General features: G+C 35.4%; 1 protein-coding gene across 1 annotated transcript in view; it reads right to left on the bottom strand.

Moving 5' to 3' along the window:
- The window catches only part of Hel89B (histone acetyltransferase 1), an 863,997-nt gene that overhangs the window by 313,380 nt on the left and 532,362 nt on the right, over positions 1–18,255 (bottom strand). The window contains exon 24 of the mRNA XM_090405810.1: positions 15,368–15,474. Within this exon, the coding sequence (XP_090261936.1) occupies positions 15,368–15,474 (107 nt within the window). The remainder of the gene's footprint in view (positions 1–15,367; positions 15,475–18,255) is intronic.

The raw sequence follows: 18,255 nt of genomic DNA on the forward strand, positions 1-18,255 counted from the left end.
GTGCAAAATTATCCATTCGTGGGACCCATATAAGATATGAAACAGGACTTTAGGGCTTAGCCTGATACCAGAATGTTTTATCTCTGAGAGTGAATTCTGACATAGTGTGGTGATAATTTGTATATAGTATGTTATAGTTTAGTAATGCTTGAAGTTTGATAAGTTAAACATTGAGAGAAATTGTAGATCCGACTGTTAGAAATCAGTGAATTGATTCCTAATTAATATTGTCTCGTGGTAGAATTCAATTAGGAATATTGAAGTATTGTACAGTTAAGTCTGTTAACATAGGAGAAAGATTTACTTTAGTCATATGACAAGTCTTGTAAATTTGTATTGTGATAGTTTAATGAATAAACCCTTTTTCTTTTACCTAACAAACTGTCTGATGTATGAATCCACTGCACCACTCATCATAATAGAACCTGAGTGGAACTAATTAATTGGAGAAGACCATGACTGCAATGAGAGTTTAAATTAAGGGATTTAATTTGGAAACTGTTATTATATAAATTGTATAACCGTGTGTCACACTGAGAGTTCACTCCTTGATTAAGAAGCTTTTTCTGATCTAAGGGTTCTGGATGGCGCAGCATTAACAAACAAATTTTCCAGAACCCAATGAGGAGACAGCTCCAGATTTTCAATAAAGGAATTGGCTCTATCCAGGGACAGTTTCTTTGTTTAGCGAATTCGCACATGTGAGCAATCTAAGTGACGGCCACAGAATTGATATGTAGTTTGAGTATCGATAGGGCATATAAAGGGGAATCAGAGAGTAATGTCCCCTACCCAAATAATGCCATCTTAAATCATAATAAATTAAGGAAAGAACATTTATAACAATACCAATACGTCTCTTGGCACTGATGGCATCCCCCCCCCCCATAGTTGTATTAATTAAAAGCTTGTGCTCCAGAACTTACACCTGAACTGTTTCTTCAAGCTTTTGAACAAATGAAGATAGATATTAGGGTGTATGAGACTTCAGTAGTTGACAAAGCAAGAGGTTGCAGGATGGGGTGCGATCCTGCCAAGGAGGAATGCTGTTTTCGTTGGTACAGGTAATGTTGTTAACATTCATGGCAATAGCTTCCATAGCTTCTTTAACGTGTATACCAAAAGGACAAATTTGAATGGCGTGCATGATAAACACTGAGCAAGGACCATCGATCAGCATCCATTCTGTAGAGGATATTCAGTACTTCATTTTTTTGCATTTTTACCAAAGATGATGATTATGTGTAAAGAATGTTAGCTCTCTGTCAAAGACGAGTCCCCAAAAGTTGGCATCTTGTGCTAATGGGATAATAGTTTGTCCTATTCTAAAGTCAGAATCAGAGTGAAGAGTGTTTCAGGTAGAAGTGTACACAGTTTCTTCTGCAGATAACCTGAACCCATGACCAAGTGACCATGAAGAGACACGATCAATTGCTTATTGAAGTTGTCTTTCAATAAATCCTCATATTGCAGAAGTGACAGTCAATTGTGAACTCAATAATATAAAGGCAATTTCCTAATGTAGGAGGAAGCTGTTCAGTAAATGAATTCACTTTAACAGTGCACAAGGCCACACTTAAGATAGAACCTTGACAAACTCCCTCTTCACGATATGGCCAAGATAACGTGCTTATCACTCGGACTTGGAAGACATGGCCGGATAGAAAGTTCTTAAAAAAAAGGAAGGTATCCCCTCAGACTAATATTAAACAGGTTTTCTAATATACCATATGTCCAGGCTGTGTTATAAGCTTTTTCCATGTAGAAGAACACAGATACCACATGTTCTCATTTCAGGAAAGGTTCTCTTATATATGTTTCTAAACAAACCAAATCGCCCAAGGCTAATCAGTGTCTACAAAAGTCACAAGGCATGTTAGAAAGAAGTATATTGCTTTTTAAGTACCAAAGAAGCCCTGCGTTTACCATTTTTCCAAGACCTTACAAAGATATCTAGTCAAAGCAACTGGAACTATAATTGTTGGCCTGTGCTGGATCCTTGCCTGGTTTTGTAATAGCAATGACAATCGACTTATTCCAAGAGTCTGTAAATTATTCCTATGGAAATATTCTGTTGTATAGTAAGAGAAGGAGATTTACAGAAAATGATGGGAGGTGTTTTATCATCTCGTAATGGATGTCATCAGGGCCTACTGTGCTAGGAGACAGGAAAAAGGCTTGTTTAAGTGATTCTGGTATTAATATTTTATGAAGATTGGTAACCATGCTCTTTACTACCAGATTAGGTACAGGTGGTAGAACCACAACAGGCAGGTTGGGTATGTCCATATTTCTGGCATTTGAAGGATCACAGTGTATTAGTGGTGTACAGTAGAACAGGACAATTGAGATACCCTGCATTTACAGATATTGGAGGCTTAGAAGTATCAAAATTAAGGATGATGTTTCAGTTTGGAACCAAGTGACCATTCCTATGGACCAGGATGGGCCATAGGAATGGTCACTTGGTAACTATCACCCCATGATCTTTCAAGCTCTGAATGTATCTCCTCTACAGGAATTCAGTGTTTTGTGAGTTGTAAATGTTATTGGTATTCCACCCATTGCATGTTGCTCAGTAGTTTTTTTGATTTTTTAACGGTACTTGTGACATAATGATTAGAAATATATACATGTTAACACAAGAATAATATTTAATTTGTCAAATATTACAGACCATCTTCAGTGGCTACATAGGAATAGTTTTAAAAAACAAAGTGGAATACAAACAAATGATCATTCACACATAGAACAAAAAACGTGATGTCATATCGCTACGTATTAGAAGAGTAAACATTTTTAAAGTCATAATTAAAGATATTAATTCAGAAATTCATATAATAATATTAAATAACATTAGACTAATATAGGAAATTTACAAAAAATAAAATAAAATAATGTGTTATCCTGATTAAACTTTCCCAAATTTTTGATATAGATATACAGTGATTACGATTCAAGTTAGGACATTGAAGTAAGGCCTCCACACTTTCTTTAAATAAACATTCAAATTTGTAGTGACATCTGTGTAGGAGGAGAGTCTAGGACCAAAGAATGTTGTGGCTTGTTTCTAATCCATGCTGAGCTAATCCAGATTTCTCAGGTTTGTTGTGTTGAATTGATGACTGATGTGCTTGAATTCTTTTTTCTATAGAACGTCCAGTTTATACAAAGTAGGAAAGATTACAATTACAAGGAACTTGATACACACCAGGTAGAGACAAGGTTGAGCGTTTATCTTTAGATGAAGGAAAATAGGTGGATAATTTGTTAATAGGAGTATAAGTGACTGTTAAATCATATTTCTTCAGAATTCTTGAAATTGGTTCTGAAATCCCGGAAATGTAAGGAATTGGAATTCGGCATATTGAATCTTTGCTGTTCTCTGTTGGATTGTAAGAATCGAAAAGATGTTGTGTACACTTTTTGGAGAAGCCATTTAGTTTCATGTGATGTTTGATAGTCAAGAGTTCTTCCTGTAATAAATGAGAAGTTGAACAGTTAGTTTTGGCTCGTCGGATTAAACATTTTATGATTCCTGTTTTTTTGACAAGGATGATGAGCAGATTCTTTGAGAATAAACGACCTGTGAAAGTTGGTTTTCTGTAAACTGTTGTTATAAGAATACCAGAAGGTGAATGGATGAGAAGGACATCTAAAAAAGATAACTTGTTGTCTTTTTCAATCTCCATGTTAAAGTTTATACGAGGATGTAAGGAATTGATACTGCTTAAAAAGGAAGGTAAGGAGTCTCTGTTGTGAGGCCATACAGCAAAGATGTTGTCTATATATCTAACCCAAAAGGACGGGTGAGGGAATATAGATGAGAACAGGACTTCTTCTAGATGTTCTAAATAAAAGTTGGCAAGAGCAGGAGAAAGTGGACTTCCCATGGCTGTTCCTTCCACTTGGTTGTAAAATTTGTTTTGACATAAGAAATATCCAGAATGCATTACGAAATCAAATAACTTTATAATATCTTGTGGGAAGATTAAATCTCCTGGAGCTCATAATATTTACAGGAACACCAGTTTATCTTTAATCCATAATCAACTCAGAACAGCTAAACATGATCTGGCTATTAACATTCATCAAGTTTCGGATCTCCGCACCTGTATCTCCACAAACTTAGAACCACATCTTTCAAACATAGTTCTGAACGCTCTTTACAACGTTTGTATAAAAAACAGAATCAATATCTTAACCACAAATATGATGTTCTTGTTTCTAAATAAATCAAGCCTTTCCAAGTTCCAGATAATTGGATCGTCAACATATCTGGTCGGCCTTTAACTAATAATGAAACACTCATCCTCTCAAAAGGACATGATTTTGCTATATTCCCTAAAAAGATTCCGTATTTAGATTCCCTGGTTAATATCGAACGGAACCTTAGTCATCTCTCCAGTGAAAAGGCTAATTCTATCGGCAAGAAGTTGCTTCTTCACTACTTAAAGCCAAGCTTCCTCCTTCGAACATATCTCCTTCTGAAAAGAAAGCTATACATTCATTAAGAAACAACAGTTACCTCATCATTACCAAAGCTGACAAGGGGAAAGCGACAGTAATTATGGACTCTTCAAACTATAGAAGAAAACTTTCCCTTTTACTTTGAGATCACTCAACATACCAAGAACTCAATTAGGATCCAACCAACAGACAACTGAAGAAATTAAATTCCCTACTAGATGAGGTCATAAGTTTGGATGTAGACACTATTGAAAGACAAAAAACTCATTTTGCAAGGCCTCCAAGGTTTTATGGTCTACCAAAAATACACAAGACAGATATTCCTCTTCGCCCTATAGTGGATTGTATTGATTCTCCTACTTATCGCATAGCCAAATATCTATCTAAATTATTGAAATCACACATTGGCAACTGCACGCTCTTTTTTGAAAAACTCTTCTGAATTTTTAAATAAATTGAAAAACATCACTTTACAACCTACAGATCTTATGGTTATCTTTGATATAGAATCTTTATATATGAATGTACCTTTCAAAGAGACTTTAGAATTACTTGCTGACATCTTCCCACAAGATATAAAGTTATTTGATTTCGTAATGCATTCTGGATATTTCTTATGTCAAAACAAATTTTACAACCAAGTGGAAGGAACAGCCATGGGAAGTCCACTTTCTCCTGCTCTTGCCAACTTTTATTAAGAACATCTAGAAGTCCTGTTCTCATCTATATTCCCTCACCCATCCTTTTGGGTTAGATATATAGACGACATCTTTGCTGTATGGCCTCACAACAGACTCCTTATCTTTTTAAGCAGTATCAATTCCTTACATCCTCGTATAAACTTTAACATGGAGATTGAAAAAGACAACAAGTTATCTTTTTTAGATGTCCTTCTCATCCGTTCACCTTCTGGTATTCTTACAACAACAGTTTACAGAAAACCAACTTTCACAGATCATTATATTCTCAAAGATTCTGCTCATCATCCTTGTCAAAAAACAGGAATCATAAAATGTTTAATCCGACGAGCCAAAACTAATTGTTCAACTTCTCATTTATTACAGGAAGAACTCTTGACTATCAAACATCACATGAAACTAAATGGCTTCTCCAAAAAGTGTACACAACATCTTTTCGATTCTTACAATCCAACAGAGAACAGCAAAGATTCAATATGCCGAATTCCAATTCCTTACATTTCCGGAATTTCAGAATCAATTTCAAGAATTTTGAAGAAATATGATTTAACAGCCACTTATACTCCTATTAACAAATTATCCACCTATTTTCCTTCATCTAAAGATAAACGCTCAATCTTGTCTCTACCTGGTGTGTATCAAGTTCCTTGTAATTGTAAATCTTTCCTACTTTAGACAAATTACATAGAAAAAAAAGAATTTTTTTCTATGGACGTTCCATAGAAAAAAAGAATTCACGAGTATCAGTCATCAATTCAACACAATATAAACCTGAGAAATCTGGATTAGAAACAAGTGACAACATCCTTTGGTCCAAGACTCTCCTCCTACACAGATGTCACTACAAATTTGAACGTTTATTTAAAGAAAGTGTGGAGGCCTTACTTCAACATCCTAACTTGAATTGTAATGACTATATATCTATATCAAAAATTTGGGAAAGTTTAATCAGGATAACACATTATTTTATTTTATTTTTTGTAAATTTCCTATATTAGTCTAATGTTATTTAAGATTATTATATTATATGAATTTCTGAATTAATATCTTTAATTATGACTTTAAAAATGCTGACGCTTCTAATACTTAGCGATATGACATCACGTTTTTTGTTCTATGTGTGAATGATCAATTGTTTGTATTCCACTTTGTTTTTTAAAACTATTCCTATATAGCCACTGAAGATGGTCTATAATATTCAGACCAAAATATTTGGCAAATTAAACATTATTCTTGTGTTAGTGTGTATATATTTCTAATCAGTAGTTTTTTTGGAAAGTTCTTGTCATGATCATAGTTTCTTAACATTTTTGGGAGAACCTGCCAGTCCTTATAAACCATTTAGAATAAAGAAGAGTGAAATTTTCCCTGTTGATTTTTCACCTGTTCCACAGATGATTAGAAAAACTGGCAATTTATACTGGTATCATGTGTTTGTTTTATACTTCTGTTATTGAAAGATGTGTATCAACTGTATCATTACTTGTTTGGAAATTTGTTAGGGTCCCTGAAACAATTAAGGATGAAGAATTCATGATTGAGTGGTTTTTTTTTTGTTCAGTACCAGAGCTCACCACCCACCACAGAGCCACACATGGATGTCCATTCTCTGCAAGTAACGACTGTGCTTGTGAATGGAACACCAGGGTTACCGCAGATGATATATGAATACCAGCGAAGGCTTTGGGCGCTGTCCCTGGACCATATGGAAGGAGACTTACTAAAGCATACTTAAGTAGTGAAGGTCAATCTGTACTCCATTCAGTAGAGATACAGTGCAAAGGAGATCCAATGCTCTTTTGCTAGTTGACAGATATGTGCAAGCAATGCAAGTTTTTTGTCAAAGATGAGTCACTGGAACTTAGCTTCTGTTACAATTGGAATAACAGTTTGTTCCATTCTTAAATCAGGATATGAGTAAAGAATACATTTTCAGCAGCAGTGTACACAGACAATTTTTCTGATGAAAATCTGAACCCACTGAGAGAGAGAGAGACTATCAATCACTTACTGAAGTTGTCTTTCAATTACTCTTATGTTATGACAGTGACAGTAAATTGTTAAGTTAACATATAGAGCATTGCTTGCTGTGGGAGGAAGCTGTTCAGTGATTAAGTTAATTAGAATAGAAAAAAAAAGGTGTCACAGTTAAGATAGCCTTAGGGAACACTCAGTTCTTAATGATATTGCCAAGATAGTGTAGTTCTCACTCTGACTTGGAAGACTTGGCTAGACTTTCTGATTTTAATAAATAGAGGAAAGTGTCCTCTGAGACCTAAGTTACGGAAGTCTTTTCATGCCACCAGGCTGTGTTATAAGCTTTTTCTGAGTCAAAGAACAAGGAAACCAGATGTTCTTGTTTCAGAAGTGCATCTCTTATATGTTTCTTAATGAAACAAATGGTCCAAAGATAAACGATGCCTACATTAGCCATATTTTGTATTGGAGAGATCAATGTTAAATAAATACCAGAGAAATCTGGCATTAACCATTTTCTGTAATATCTTAAAAAGACAGTTGGTCAGAGAAATAGGATGATAATAATTATTATTATCTGAGACCTACAGGGAATTAAGGACTCATCGAGGGATGCTATAAATCACCCAAACCAGCTGTGATACACTTTCCCTTAAATTCATTCACACTAGATGCACTCACTACCCTTAAAGGCAAACCATTCCACTCACTAGACCTCTATCATATCACCACTCTTTCTCCTATTAAACAGAATCTGCATGCTCGTAATCTGTCCTCATAATCTAGATATAATCTTTGCAACTCTTCTTTGCATCCTTTCCACAGCATCTTCATCCCCTTGGAATCTAGGAGACCAAATCTGCACACAATAATCCAAGTGTGGTCTTATCAAAGCCTTATAAAGAGACAAAATGACTTCCTTATCCTTAATGTTAAAGTTCGATTTGACATCGCAATTATCCTCTGAGTTGTATTTGCAACTTTTGCTATGTGACCTTTGAACTTCAAATTCTCATCCACCATTATGCCAAGATCCCTAGCCTCATCAGTTTCTTAAAGCATAACTATACCCTTACTAACAATAAACTGACAGACATTTTTGTTTGCCAAAATTTCCAGCCTATTCAACTCCTTCTGTAAGTTATGGATATCAGTGGCATCCATGATTGCCCTGCCTATATTAGCATCATCAGCTTGCATATCTTCTGTTAGACTCTTCCTAATGTCATTAATGTATAGACTGAATAATAATGGCCCAAGGACTGAATTCTGAAGTACACCATTGGTCACCTTAAATCTGTCAGATTCACACCCACTATATACAACTTTCTGATATCTGTCCTTCAAACGTCCACTGATTCAGGTCAAGAGTTTATATTCCAATCAGATATTCTTCAGTTTATGCAACATCTTTTCCTTTGGTATCTTATAAAATGCCTTAGCAAAATCCAACATCATCATAGTGTATCTATTTCCTTTTTCCCATTCAACTATAACATTATTATAAAAATATGAGCAAATTACTAAAATATGGTCTTCCTTTAGTAAATCCACGCTGCTCCTTGCAGAGAAACAAGCTATACTCTGCAATTACTAAATTGCAGAGTATAGCTTGTTTGTCTACCCACTGACATGTCTATCCATGGCAATGACAATCAGGGAAAAGAAGGAGTAGCTATAGTATTCAATATCAAATATGAGGCTAATCTTTTTGAATGACAGGCAATATCAAGTAGAGTGATGTGGGCAAATATCAGAATGAGGAACTGGACAATCAGACTTATTTGTGCCTATGGTCCCACAGAAGGTTCTACTAAAGTAGAAGTGGAAGAATTTTTTGAGGCTTTAGAGAAAGCAACTAACAATGAAAAAGGAAAAGTTGGTCCTTGTTGGGGATCTAAATAGTAGAGTAGGAAATGATTGTCAGACATACAGAAATATTTTGGGAAAATTTGGAGAAAAGAGCAAAGCTAATAATAATGGCAAATACCTGTTGGATTTCTGCTCAGGACATGGACGGTTATTATTAATACCACGTTCCAACATAAAAATGTGCATAAATTCACAGTGAGAGAAGAGGCTAGGAATAAGAAAAGTCTCATTGACTACGTTATTGTTGATAGTGATATTTTCTCAATGGTGCAGGACATTACAGAGGATTTAATATTGGAAGTGATCACCATTTAGTCTGGAGCAGGATAAAACCAAATTTCATATTGAAAAGAAGAACATGTAAGAAAGCTTTAAAGCGAATAAAAGTTGAGCAGCTCTCAGATGTGAACTGTAGACTAAAATACACAAAAATTATTCAAGAAAAAATGAAACAGTTTGAGAACAGGAAATAAAACTTGGAGATTCAGTGGCAAATCCTGAAGAAAATATTTAATGATTCAGCCAGAAAGGCATGCAGTGAGGTTGTCTGCAAGAATAGAAAATTCAGAACTCCAAGGTGGACACAGGAAGTTAGAGGCAGTGAAAGAAAAGAAGAAAGAATTTCGAAGAAAGGAGAAGTTCCTGGTGACTAAGTCAGCTTGTGCTCTTAGAGAATACAGAGACAAAAGTAAGAAAGCTAAACACTGTGTGAAACTAGCTCAACAAAAGTCATGGGTAGACTTCAGTAAGAACACAGAAAATAAATATCAAGAAGGTGGCAAGATAATCTGGAGGTTGCTGAAAAAAGCTCAGAAATAAAGGGAAAGAAAGTGCTAAAAAAGGAATTAGAGAAGATAAAGATGACATGCAAACTGGAGGAAAATATATCCTTGATGTATGAAGTAATTACTTCAAAAAAATTACTAAATGAAACAATCAGTGACAGCACAGTAACTGTGCTGTCACTGATTGTTTCATAACAGGCATGCAGTCCGGCATACATAGTCATACTTGAAGTAGAAAAAGCCACCAAAAGCCTGAAATGGAAAGTCAGCTGGAGTAGATGATATCTGACCAGAAATGCTCAAATATGGAAGTACAGAAGTCTTACAGTAGCTGCTTGGTCCAGAATGCACGGACAAAGGGACGAATTCTGGATGACTTGAGTAGAGCTCTCATAGTACCCATATATAAAAAAGTGAAATAAAGCTGAATGTGAGAATTACAGAGGTATTTCTCTACTGAGTGTTCCTGGTAAGATTTACGCAAGTATACTTGTGAAAAGGTTGAGAAGGATTGTGGAAGAAAAGCTTGGTGAAGGACAAGCTGGATTCAGACCAAACAGAGGCTGTCAGGATCAGATTTTCACTTTACAACAAATAGTTGAGAAATAATGGGAATATAACAAAGATCTTTATTTAAGTTTTGTAGATCTGGAAAAGGCATATGACGAGGTGCCAAGAGAAAAGCTATTCAAAACACTACAGTTGTATGGCATCAATGGGGCTTTCTATCAAGTGATACTTGGTTTTTATTTCATCACCATCATCATCATCAAATTCCTGCCATGTACCCTCAAGGGGTGTACAGGATATGACAGTACTACATGAAAAAATTACATCATTACTAACTTCCTATCTACAATTTTCCTCCAAATCAGTCTGTTATTTGTCAAGACTCCAACATTATCAGATCTTATATTTCTATCGTCTAAGGCACTTTGTACTGTATCACTCCACCTATATCTTGGTCTTCCTCTGGGTCGTTTTCCTGCCAACCTGGCAGAAAACACTTGTTTTGCTAATCTTTCCTCTCCCATTCTATTTAAGTGACCATACCATCTGAGATTAGCTCTGCTAACGCATTCCTGGATGCTGACAATGTCAAGTTCTTTCCTAATATCCTCATTTTTAATATGATATTGCCATTGATGCCATCTGTTCATGCCTCTAATCTTTCTCAGGACTCTCATATCTGCGGTCTCTAGTCTTTGGTCAAGTGTTTTACTTCTGACCCAGCTCTCAGATCCATAAGTTAAAATTGGTTTGAACACAGTCTTGTATACAGCTAATTTAGTGTTCCGACTAATTTCTTTCTTATTCCATATGAATTTATTCAATTGACTTCCCACGATACCAGCTTTGCTGATTCTGTTGTCTATTTCTATATTTAGTTTACCATCTTCAGTAAAAATTGTGCCTAAGTAGCTGAAATATTTTACTTGTTCCACAGGTTCTCCATTCACAACACAGTTGACATTTTCAATGCTTCTGCCTATGTTCATTGTCTTTGTCTTGTTATTGCTGACCTTCATACCATATTTATTACAACAGCTATTCAATTTAGTCAGAGAATCTTGCAGACTTGTAGCGGATTTATTTAGAAGTATAACATCATCCGCATAAAGCAAAGAGCTGACATTAACATCTCCAATTTTGATATCAGGTTTAATACCACATTCCTTCATAATGTGATCCATATAGATAATGAATAACAGAGGGGATAATGTACATCCTTGTCTCACACCAGATTTAACATTAAACCATCTTCCTGTACTTCCTTCAATTCTAACTGCTGACTCACAACTCAAATAAAGACTAAGTATTGCTTGATATAATGCCCCATTGACACCATATAACTGCAGCGTATTGAATAGCTTCTTTCTTGGCACCTTGTCATATGCCTTTTCCAAATCGACAAAACTTAAATACAGATCTTTGTTATATTCCCATGCTTTCTCGACTATTTGTCGTAAAGTGAAGATCTGATCCTGACAGCCTCTATTTGGCCTGAATCCAGCTTGTTCTTCACCAAGCTTTTCTTCCACAATTCTTCTCAACCGTTTCTCAAGTATACTTGCATAGATCTTGCCAGGAACACTCAGTAGGGAAATACCTCTGTAATTCTCACATTCAGTTTTATTTCCCTTTTTATATATGGGTACTATGAGAGCTCTACTCAAATCATCGGGAATTCGTCCCTCTGTCCAGGCTTTCTGAACTATGCAGTGCAGCCACTGTAAGACTCTTATACCACCATACTTCAGCATTTCTGGTCGAATATCATCTACTCCTGCTGCTTTTCCACATTTCAAGCCTTTGATGGCTTTTTCTACTTCAAGTATGGATATGTATTCCTGACTGCATGCCTGGTCAGTGTTTTTTATCACTGTGCTGTCATCACTGCTTGTTTCATTTAGCAGTTCTTCAAAGTAATTACTCCATACTTCAAGGATATCTTTTTCTCCTGTTTTCATTTCACCTTTATCATCTCTAATTCCTTTTACAGCACTCTTTCCTCCATTCCTAAGCTTCTTCAACAACCTCCAGAATATTTTGCCACCTTCTTGATATTTATTTTCTATATTCTTGCCAAAGTCCTCCCATGACTTTTGTTTAGCTAGTTTTACACACTGTTTAGCTTTCTTACATTTGTCTCTGTATTCTGTAAGAGCAAAAGCTGACTTATTTGCCATGAACTTTTGATATGCTTTCTTCTTTTCCTTCACTGCCTCTTTAACTTCCTGTGTCCACCAGGGAGTCCTGATTTTTTTATCTTTGCACACAACCTCACCACATGCCTCTCTGGCAGAATCAATCAATGTTTCCTTCAGAGTTTGCCACTGAATCTCCAAGGTTTGATTCCTGTTCTCAAACTCTTTCATTTTCTTTTCAATAATATTTCTGTATTTTAGTCTACAGTTTACATCTGAGAGCTGCTCAACTTTTATTCGCTTTAAAACTTTCTTACATGTTATTCTTTTCAATATGAAATTCAATTTTATCCTGCTCAAGACTAAATAGTGATCACTTCCAATTTCAAATCCTCTGTACACTCTGGTGTCCTGCACCAGGGAGAAAACATCACTATCAACAATAACATAGTCAATGAGACTTTTCTTATTCCTAGCCTGTTCTCTCCATGTGAATTTGTGCACATTTTTATGTTGGAACATGGTGTTAGTAATAACCAGTCCATGTCCTGAGCAGAAATCCAACAGATATTTGCCATTATTATTAGCATTGCTCTTTTCTCCAAATTTTCCCAAAATATTTTTGTATGTCTCACAATCATTTCCTACTCTACTATTTAGATCCCCAACAAGGACCAACTTTTCCTTTTTCATTGTGTCAGTTGCTTTTTCTAAAGCCTCAAAAAATTCCTCCACTTCTACCTTAGTAGAACCTTCTGTGGGACCATAGGCACAAATAAGTCTCATTGTCCAGTTCCCCATTCTCATATTTGCCCACATTACTCTACTTGAGACTGACTGCCATTCAAGAAGATTAGCCTCGTATTTTGTGTTGAATACTATGACTACTCCTTCTTTTACTTGATTGTTATTGCCTGAATATAACATTTTGTATTTATTGCTCAGAAAGATCTCACCAGTTTTGGTCTTTTTTGTTTCAGTCACCCCTATTATGTCGATCTGGTACTTATCTAATTCCTCAGCTAGCTCCATTTCTTTGCCATTCAGGCTTCTTACGTTGATAGTACCGATCTTTAACTCTGGTGATGTTGAGTTGGGGTTTGTTTTCAGATTTGTTCCAGTAGCTGACTTTTTGCTGTTCACCCTAGTTCCCTGGCGAAAACAATGGGGGTCTTGTTTAACCGGGCGACGCCCCAGCCGGCATGAAATTTTGTCATGCTGTACCATCATTTTTTATTTTGGTTTAACCAATAAGAATACGATTTGGTCGGCTAAATCCCAAATTGCCAGCCCATCCTCGTTCGTTCAGTATCAAAGTAGATACCCAACAGGGTGCACCACGAGAAGGTGAGGATTGGACATTAGGTCAGAAGCCCTGGTCGGTTCTCCGCATTCCTTTAAAGGCTATGTGGAGGTCTCCTCTCAGTTATACAGCTTTGACCCTTAAGCACCCCTGGTTTTTATTTTTAAGTTGTAATCAGCAGTTAGAATTGAAGGAAGTACAGGAAGATGGTTTAATGTTAAATCTGGTGTCAGACAATTTACATTATGGAAGAAAGTGGTATTAAACCTGGTATCAAAATTGAAAATGTTAATCTCATCTCTTTTCTTTATGTGGATGATGTTATACTTCTAAATAAATCCACTACAAGTCTGCAAGATTCCCTGACTAAATTGAATAACTGTTGATAGATATAGTATGAAGGTCAGCAATAACAAAACAAAGACAATGAAAATAGGCAGAAGCACTGAAAATATCAACTGCATTGTGAATGGAGAACCTATAAAACAAGTAAAACATTTTAGCTACTTAGGCATGATTAATTAAGATGATAAATTAAATATGGAAATAGACAACAGAATCAACAAAGCCAGTATTTAGTAGGAAGTCAACTGAATAAATTTACTGTGCAACCACAGAAGTGAGGACTGTTGCCGGCAGATTGCCAAGAAGAAGAGTCAATTTCTGTTGAATCGGAGAAAGGAATAAGGCGCTGTACGAATTCATCGCCAACACTCAAAATCATGTGCTTTATATATTAAAATTTTCCAAATGCTGTACAAGCAAAATAGTTATCACTTTAAAAACTAGAATTTTCATAAGAGAAAAGCTAATTTTTCGATGTATAATCATACACACTCATTCCCACGAAATGCAGTGATTACCCTACTATCGGAATAGATTTGCTTTCTTCTGCCATGCGCAGAATTATCGAGGGGTTTCGCATCTATGATCACACAGTATATGGAATAAGATAGAAATTAGTCAAAACACTAAACTAGATGTATACAACAGAGTGTTCAAGACAATTTTAACTTATGGATCTGAGAGCTGGGTTAGAAATAAAACATTTGACCAAAGACTAGAGACTGCAGATATAAGAGAGCCATGAGAATGATTATGGGCGTGAACAGATGGCATGAATAACAATATCATATTAAAAATAAGGATATTAAGAAATAACTTGACATTGTTAGCATCAAGGAATGTTAGCAGAGCAAATCTCAGGTGGTATGGTCACTTAAACAGAATGGAAGAGGAAAGATTAGCAAAACAAGTGTTCTCTGCCAGGTTGACAGGATAAAGACCCAGAGGAAGGTGAAGATATAGGTGAATTGATACAGTAAAAAGTGCCTTAAGAGACAGAAATATAAGACCTGATAATGTTGAAGTCTTAACAGGTAACAGACTGATTTGGTGGAAAATTGTACATAGGAAGTTAGTGGTGATGTAAGTTTTCCATGTAGTACTATGAAAATCAGGAATTGGATGATGAAATAAAAAAAAAAAAATGGAAATCCACACTCAAATGGAAGAATTAACCATTATTAGCATGAAGACTATGATAGTTAAAAAATGTTACCTAGAGTTTGTTTGATTAAAAAAAAAAAGATAAAAGATTAAAAAAAATCTCACATGGTCATGTAATCCGATGGTAAGAGATGGTCCAACAACCTCCAGTACTTGTAAGCTATGAACCATTTCCTGTACAGCATTAGTATTGCACAAATATGATGAAGGATCTGGAAAAATATCAGACAATTTTAATAGGAAAAACATCAAAGACAATTATATATATATATATATATATATATATTTTTTTTTTAAATAATTTATATGACTATGTGAGTTTAACAGATTTAGGATGTGACAAGGTCATTGTGCCCACTTATTACATCTGTGGGAAATTTCACAGTTACCTTTTGGTGTGTGTGTGTGGTGGTGCTGTGCACACTATGATTCATATCACTGATAACTGTCCTACACACTCCTTCCCTGATGCCTAACGAATCTGCATTTACTCCCAGATAGTGCCACTGATTGGTTTAACTCAAAAAATTTTACATGGTTATGTAATCCTATGTTACTAGATAACCCAATAACTTTCAGTACTTGCAAGCTACAAACCATTTTTTATACAGGATGTGGAGAAGACACTAAATGAACTAGAAATTATAAACAAGTATCTAATTACCAATTTAGGATTGGACAAGGCCAATGTGTTCACTTATTACATGTGTGTGTGAGGAATTTCACAGTCACCCTTTTGGATACTGCCAAATGTCCATCTGTATATAGTTTTGCTCATTAATTTCTTGTATTATACCCATATGATAAATAAGTGCTTATTACTTCCCAAAATGGAGCAGAAAGCACTATTTCCAGAGAAATAAGTGAAGAGCTTATCTCTTATCTCTATCATTGCTACCTTAGAATACATATGTTTCCATTAATAATAATTAATGCTCAACAGATGACTAATTTTATGACAATCCTATCCCTGACAGGTCAAAAACCAAACCAATAGCACATTAATAAGAATAATCCTGGGTGAGCTGATGATTAGATAATCTGTGAATCCCACCATAGTGATTTCATGCCACTTGATGTATCCACAAAAAATAGGAGAGATTTTACATCTGGTGATAAGTAGCATCATCTAACTACATTCTTCTTATATCTGTGATATAGACATAGAATAATTCTTATTAACATTCAGTGGCTTTCTATAGATTTTATGCTAGTGAATCTAACAGTCTCACTGGCAGAATGGTTACTGAAAATAGCAATAGCTGCTGAAGAGTAGCTATAGATTCAAAAATCTCCATATCTGGGAAATTGTTCAACCAACAGTATATAAGTACTATGGGTGGGAAGAAGTTGTGGAAAAAGAAGAAAGTTGGTAACGCTGGATTTTAAACGTGTAGATTGTAGTCTTCACAAAAATATATAAGATGGAAGACTGTTCAAAATTACAGTAATAGAAGGAATGAAGGAAAAATTTTTTCTGCGAGTTGGGAGATGAACAGTGGCAAGTCTAATGGTTGCTGCATCTATGTGAACAGATTCAGAAGAGATTGTGAAAATTTGGAATTCCAGTTCTAATGAACAGAGCTATGGAAATATATGTAGAGAATGAAAGTAGCAGAAACTGAATGCATGAAAGAGAGGACCAAAATAGGGTCCTTAATCTTCTCTATGGAGTCAAGCCAATAAAATTGATGCTGTCAGGTCTGCACTGAAGGAAGGTTTAGAGATCAATATTTAGGGTAGCAGACATTCATATTCTAGAAGTTTTGTTGATCTGTGTTGTGCAAGGTTTGTTAAATGAGAAAGAGGCATGCAGTGCACAGTACTGTCATCAGCAAAACTTTGATTTGGACTTATAATCCAATGGAAGAGGTCACTGACATACAGATGGAAAAAAGTAATTGAAAGAACCAAATTTGTGGATAAAGATTCAACCATCATCACATGTAATGTGTGTCCAGACAGAAAGTTAGTAATCCAGTTACAAACATCAAAAGAGATCATATGATGGGATCTTACTTAATTGGCATTGTGCCAAAACCTAATGAAATAGTTTATATATAAGTTTATAATAGTTTATATATCAAAAGCAATCACTTGAGATTTCTCAACTTTCCTTAACATTCCTCCAAAGATAGCTGAAATACACAAGAAGAAGATCAATGTGGCAGAAGCCATACTGGCAATTGCATATTTGTTGAGAAGGCTCCAGGTAGCATAGAAGTTGAGAGTCAACAGTTTTGCTATTGTTTTTAAAACATCTGAAGTGAGAGAAATTGGACAGTAATATGTTAGTAAAAATAGGCATTGCTCTTTTTAGGAATAGGTTGAATATGGAATGATTTCCAAGCTCAAAGCAGATGATGAAATTCATTATAGGCATCGCTGACCCATCTTGTTTCCATTTTAACTTCCATACAGAGCTTCTCAGCAAATTGCCATCTTATGGTCTGCCTTTCCCCCTCTGTAATTTTTTTTTTTTTTTTATATATGTGGTTCTCATCCATGAAAGGTGTTTGTAAACCTGTAGTACATTTGTTTTTTGGGTGGACTAAGAATTTTTTTTTCTATTAAGTATATATATATATATATATATATATATATATAATTTTTGTATTATTTATTTATTTATTTATTACACAATCTTGGAAGACGTGCCATTTTGGATGCCAAACATGGAACTTTTTTCAAGCCACTTCATGCCTCAAGTAGGTGGGGTGATGGTCTCACACTGGGCAATGGAGTTCACCTCCCACCTAAAGACAGTTGCAAACATCCATGCCAGCAGTGGGATTTCAACCACAACCTCAGTTGGAGAGTGGATACACTAACTACTTGGCTAACCAAGCCAACAATTGGATTGCTACTTTTTACATGGTTGGTTAACTGTAGGTAATAGTGGAAAATTCCCCCACCCCTCTCTCTTTAGATTTTCCAATTAATGCAAGTATTTCTCAGGACTTATTTCATTCTTCTGTTTTATATATAAAAAC

This window comes from Typopeltis vanoorti, chromosome 15 (genome assembly GCF_054136105.1).
Source record: "Typopeltis vanoorti isolate ZY-2024b chromosome 15, IOZ_Tvanoo_1.0, whole genome shotgun sequence".
In the NCBI taxonomy this organism is placed as follows: domain Eukaryota; kingdom Metazoa; phylum Arthropoda; class Arachnida; order Uropygi; family Thelyphonidae; genus Typopeltis; species Typopeltis vanoorti.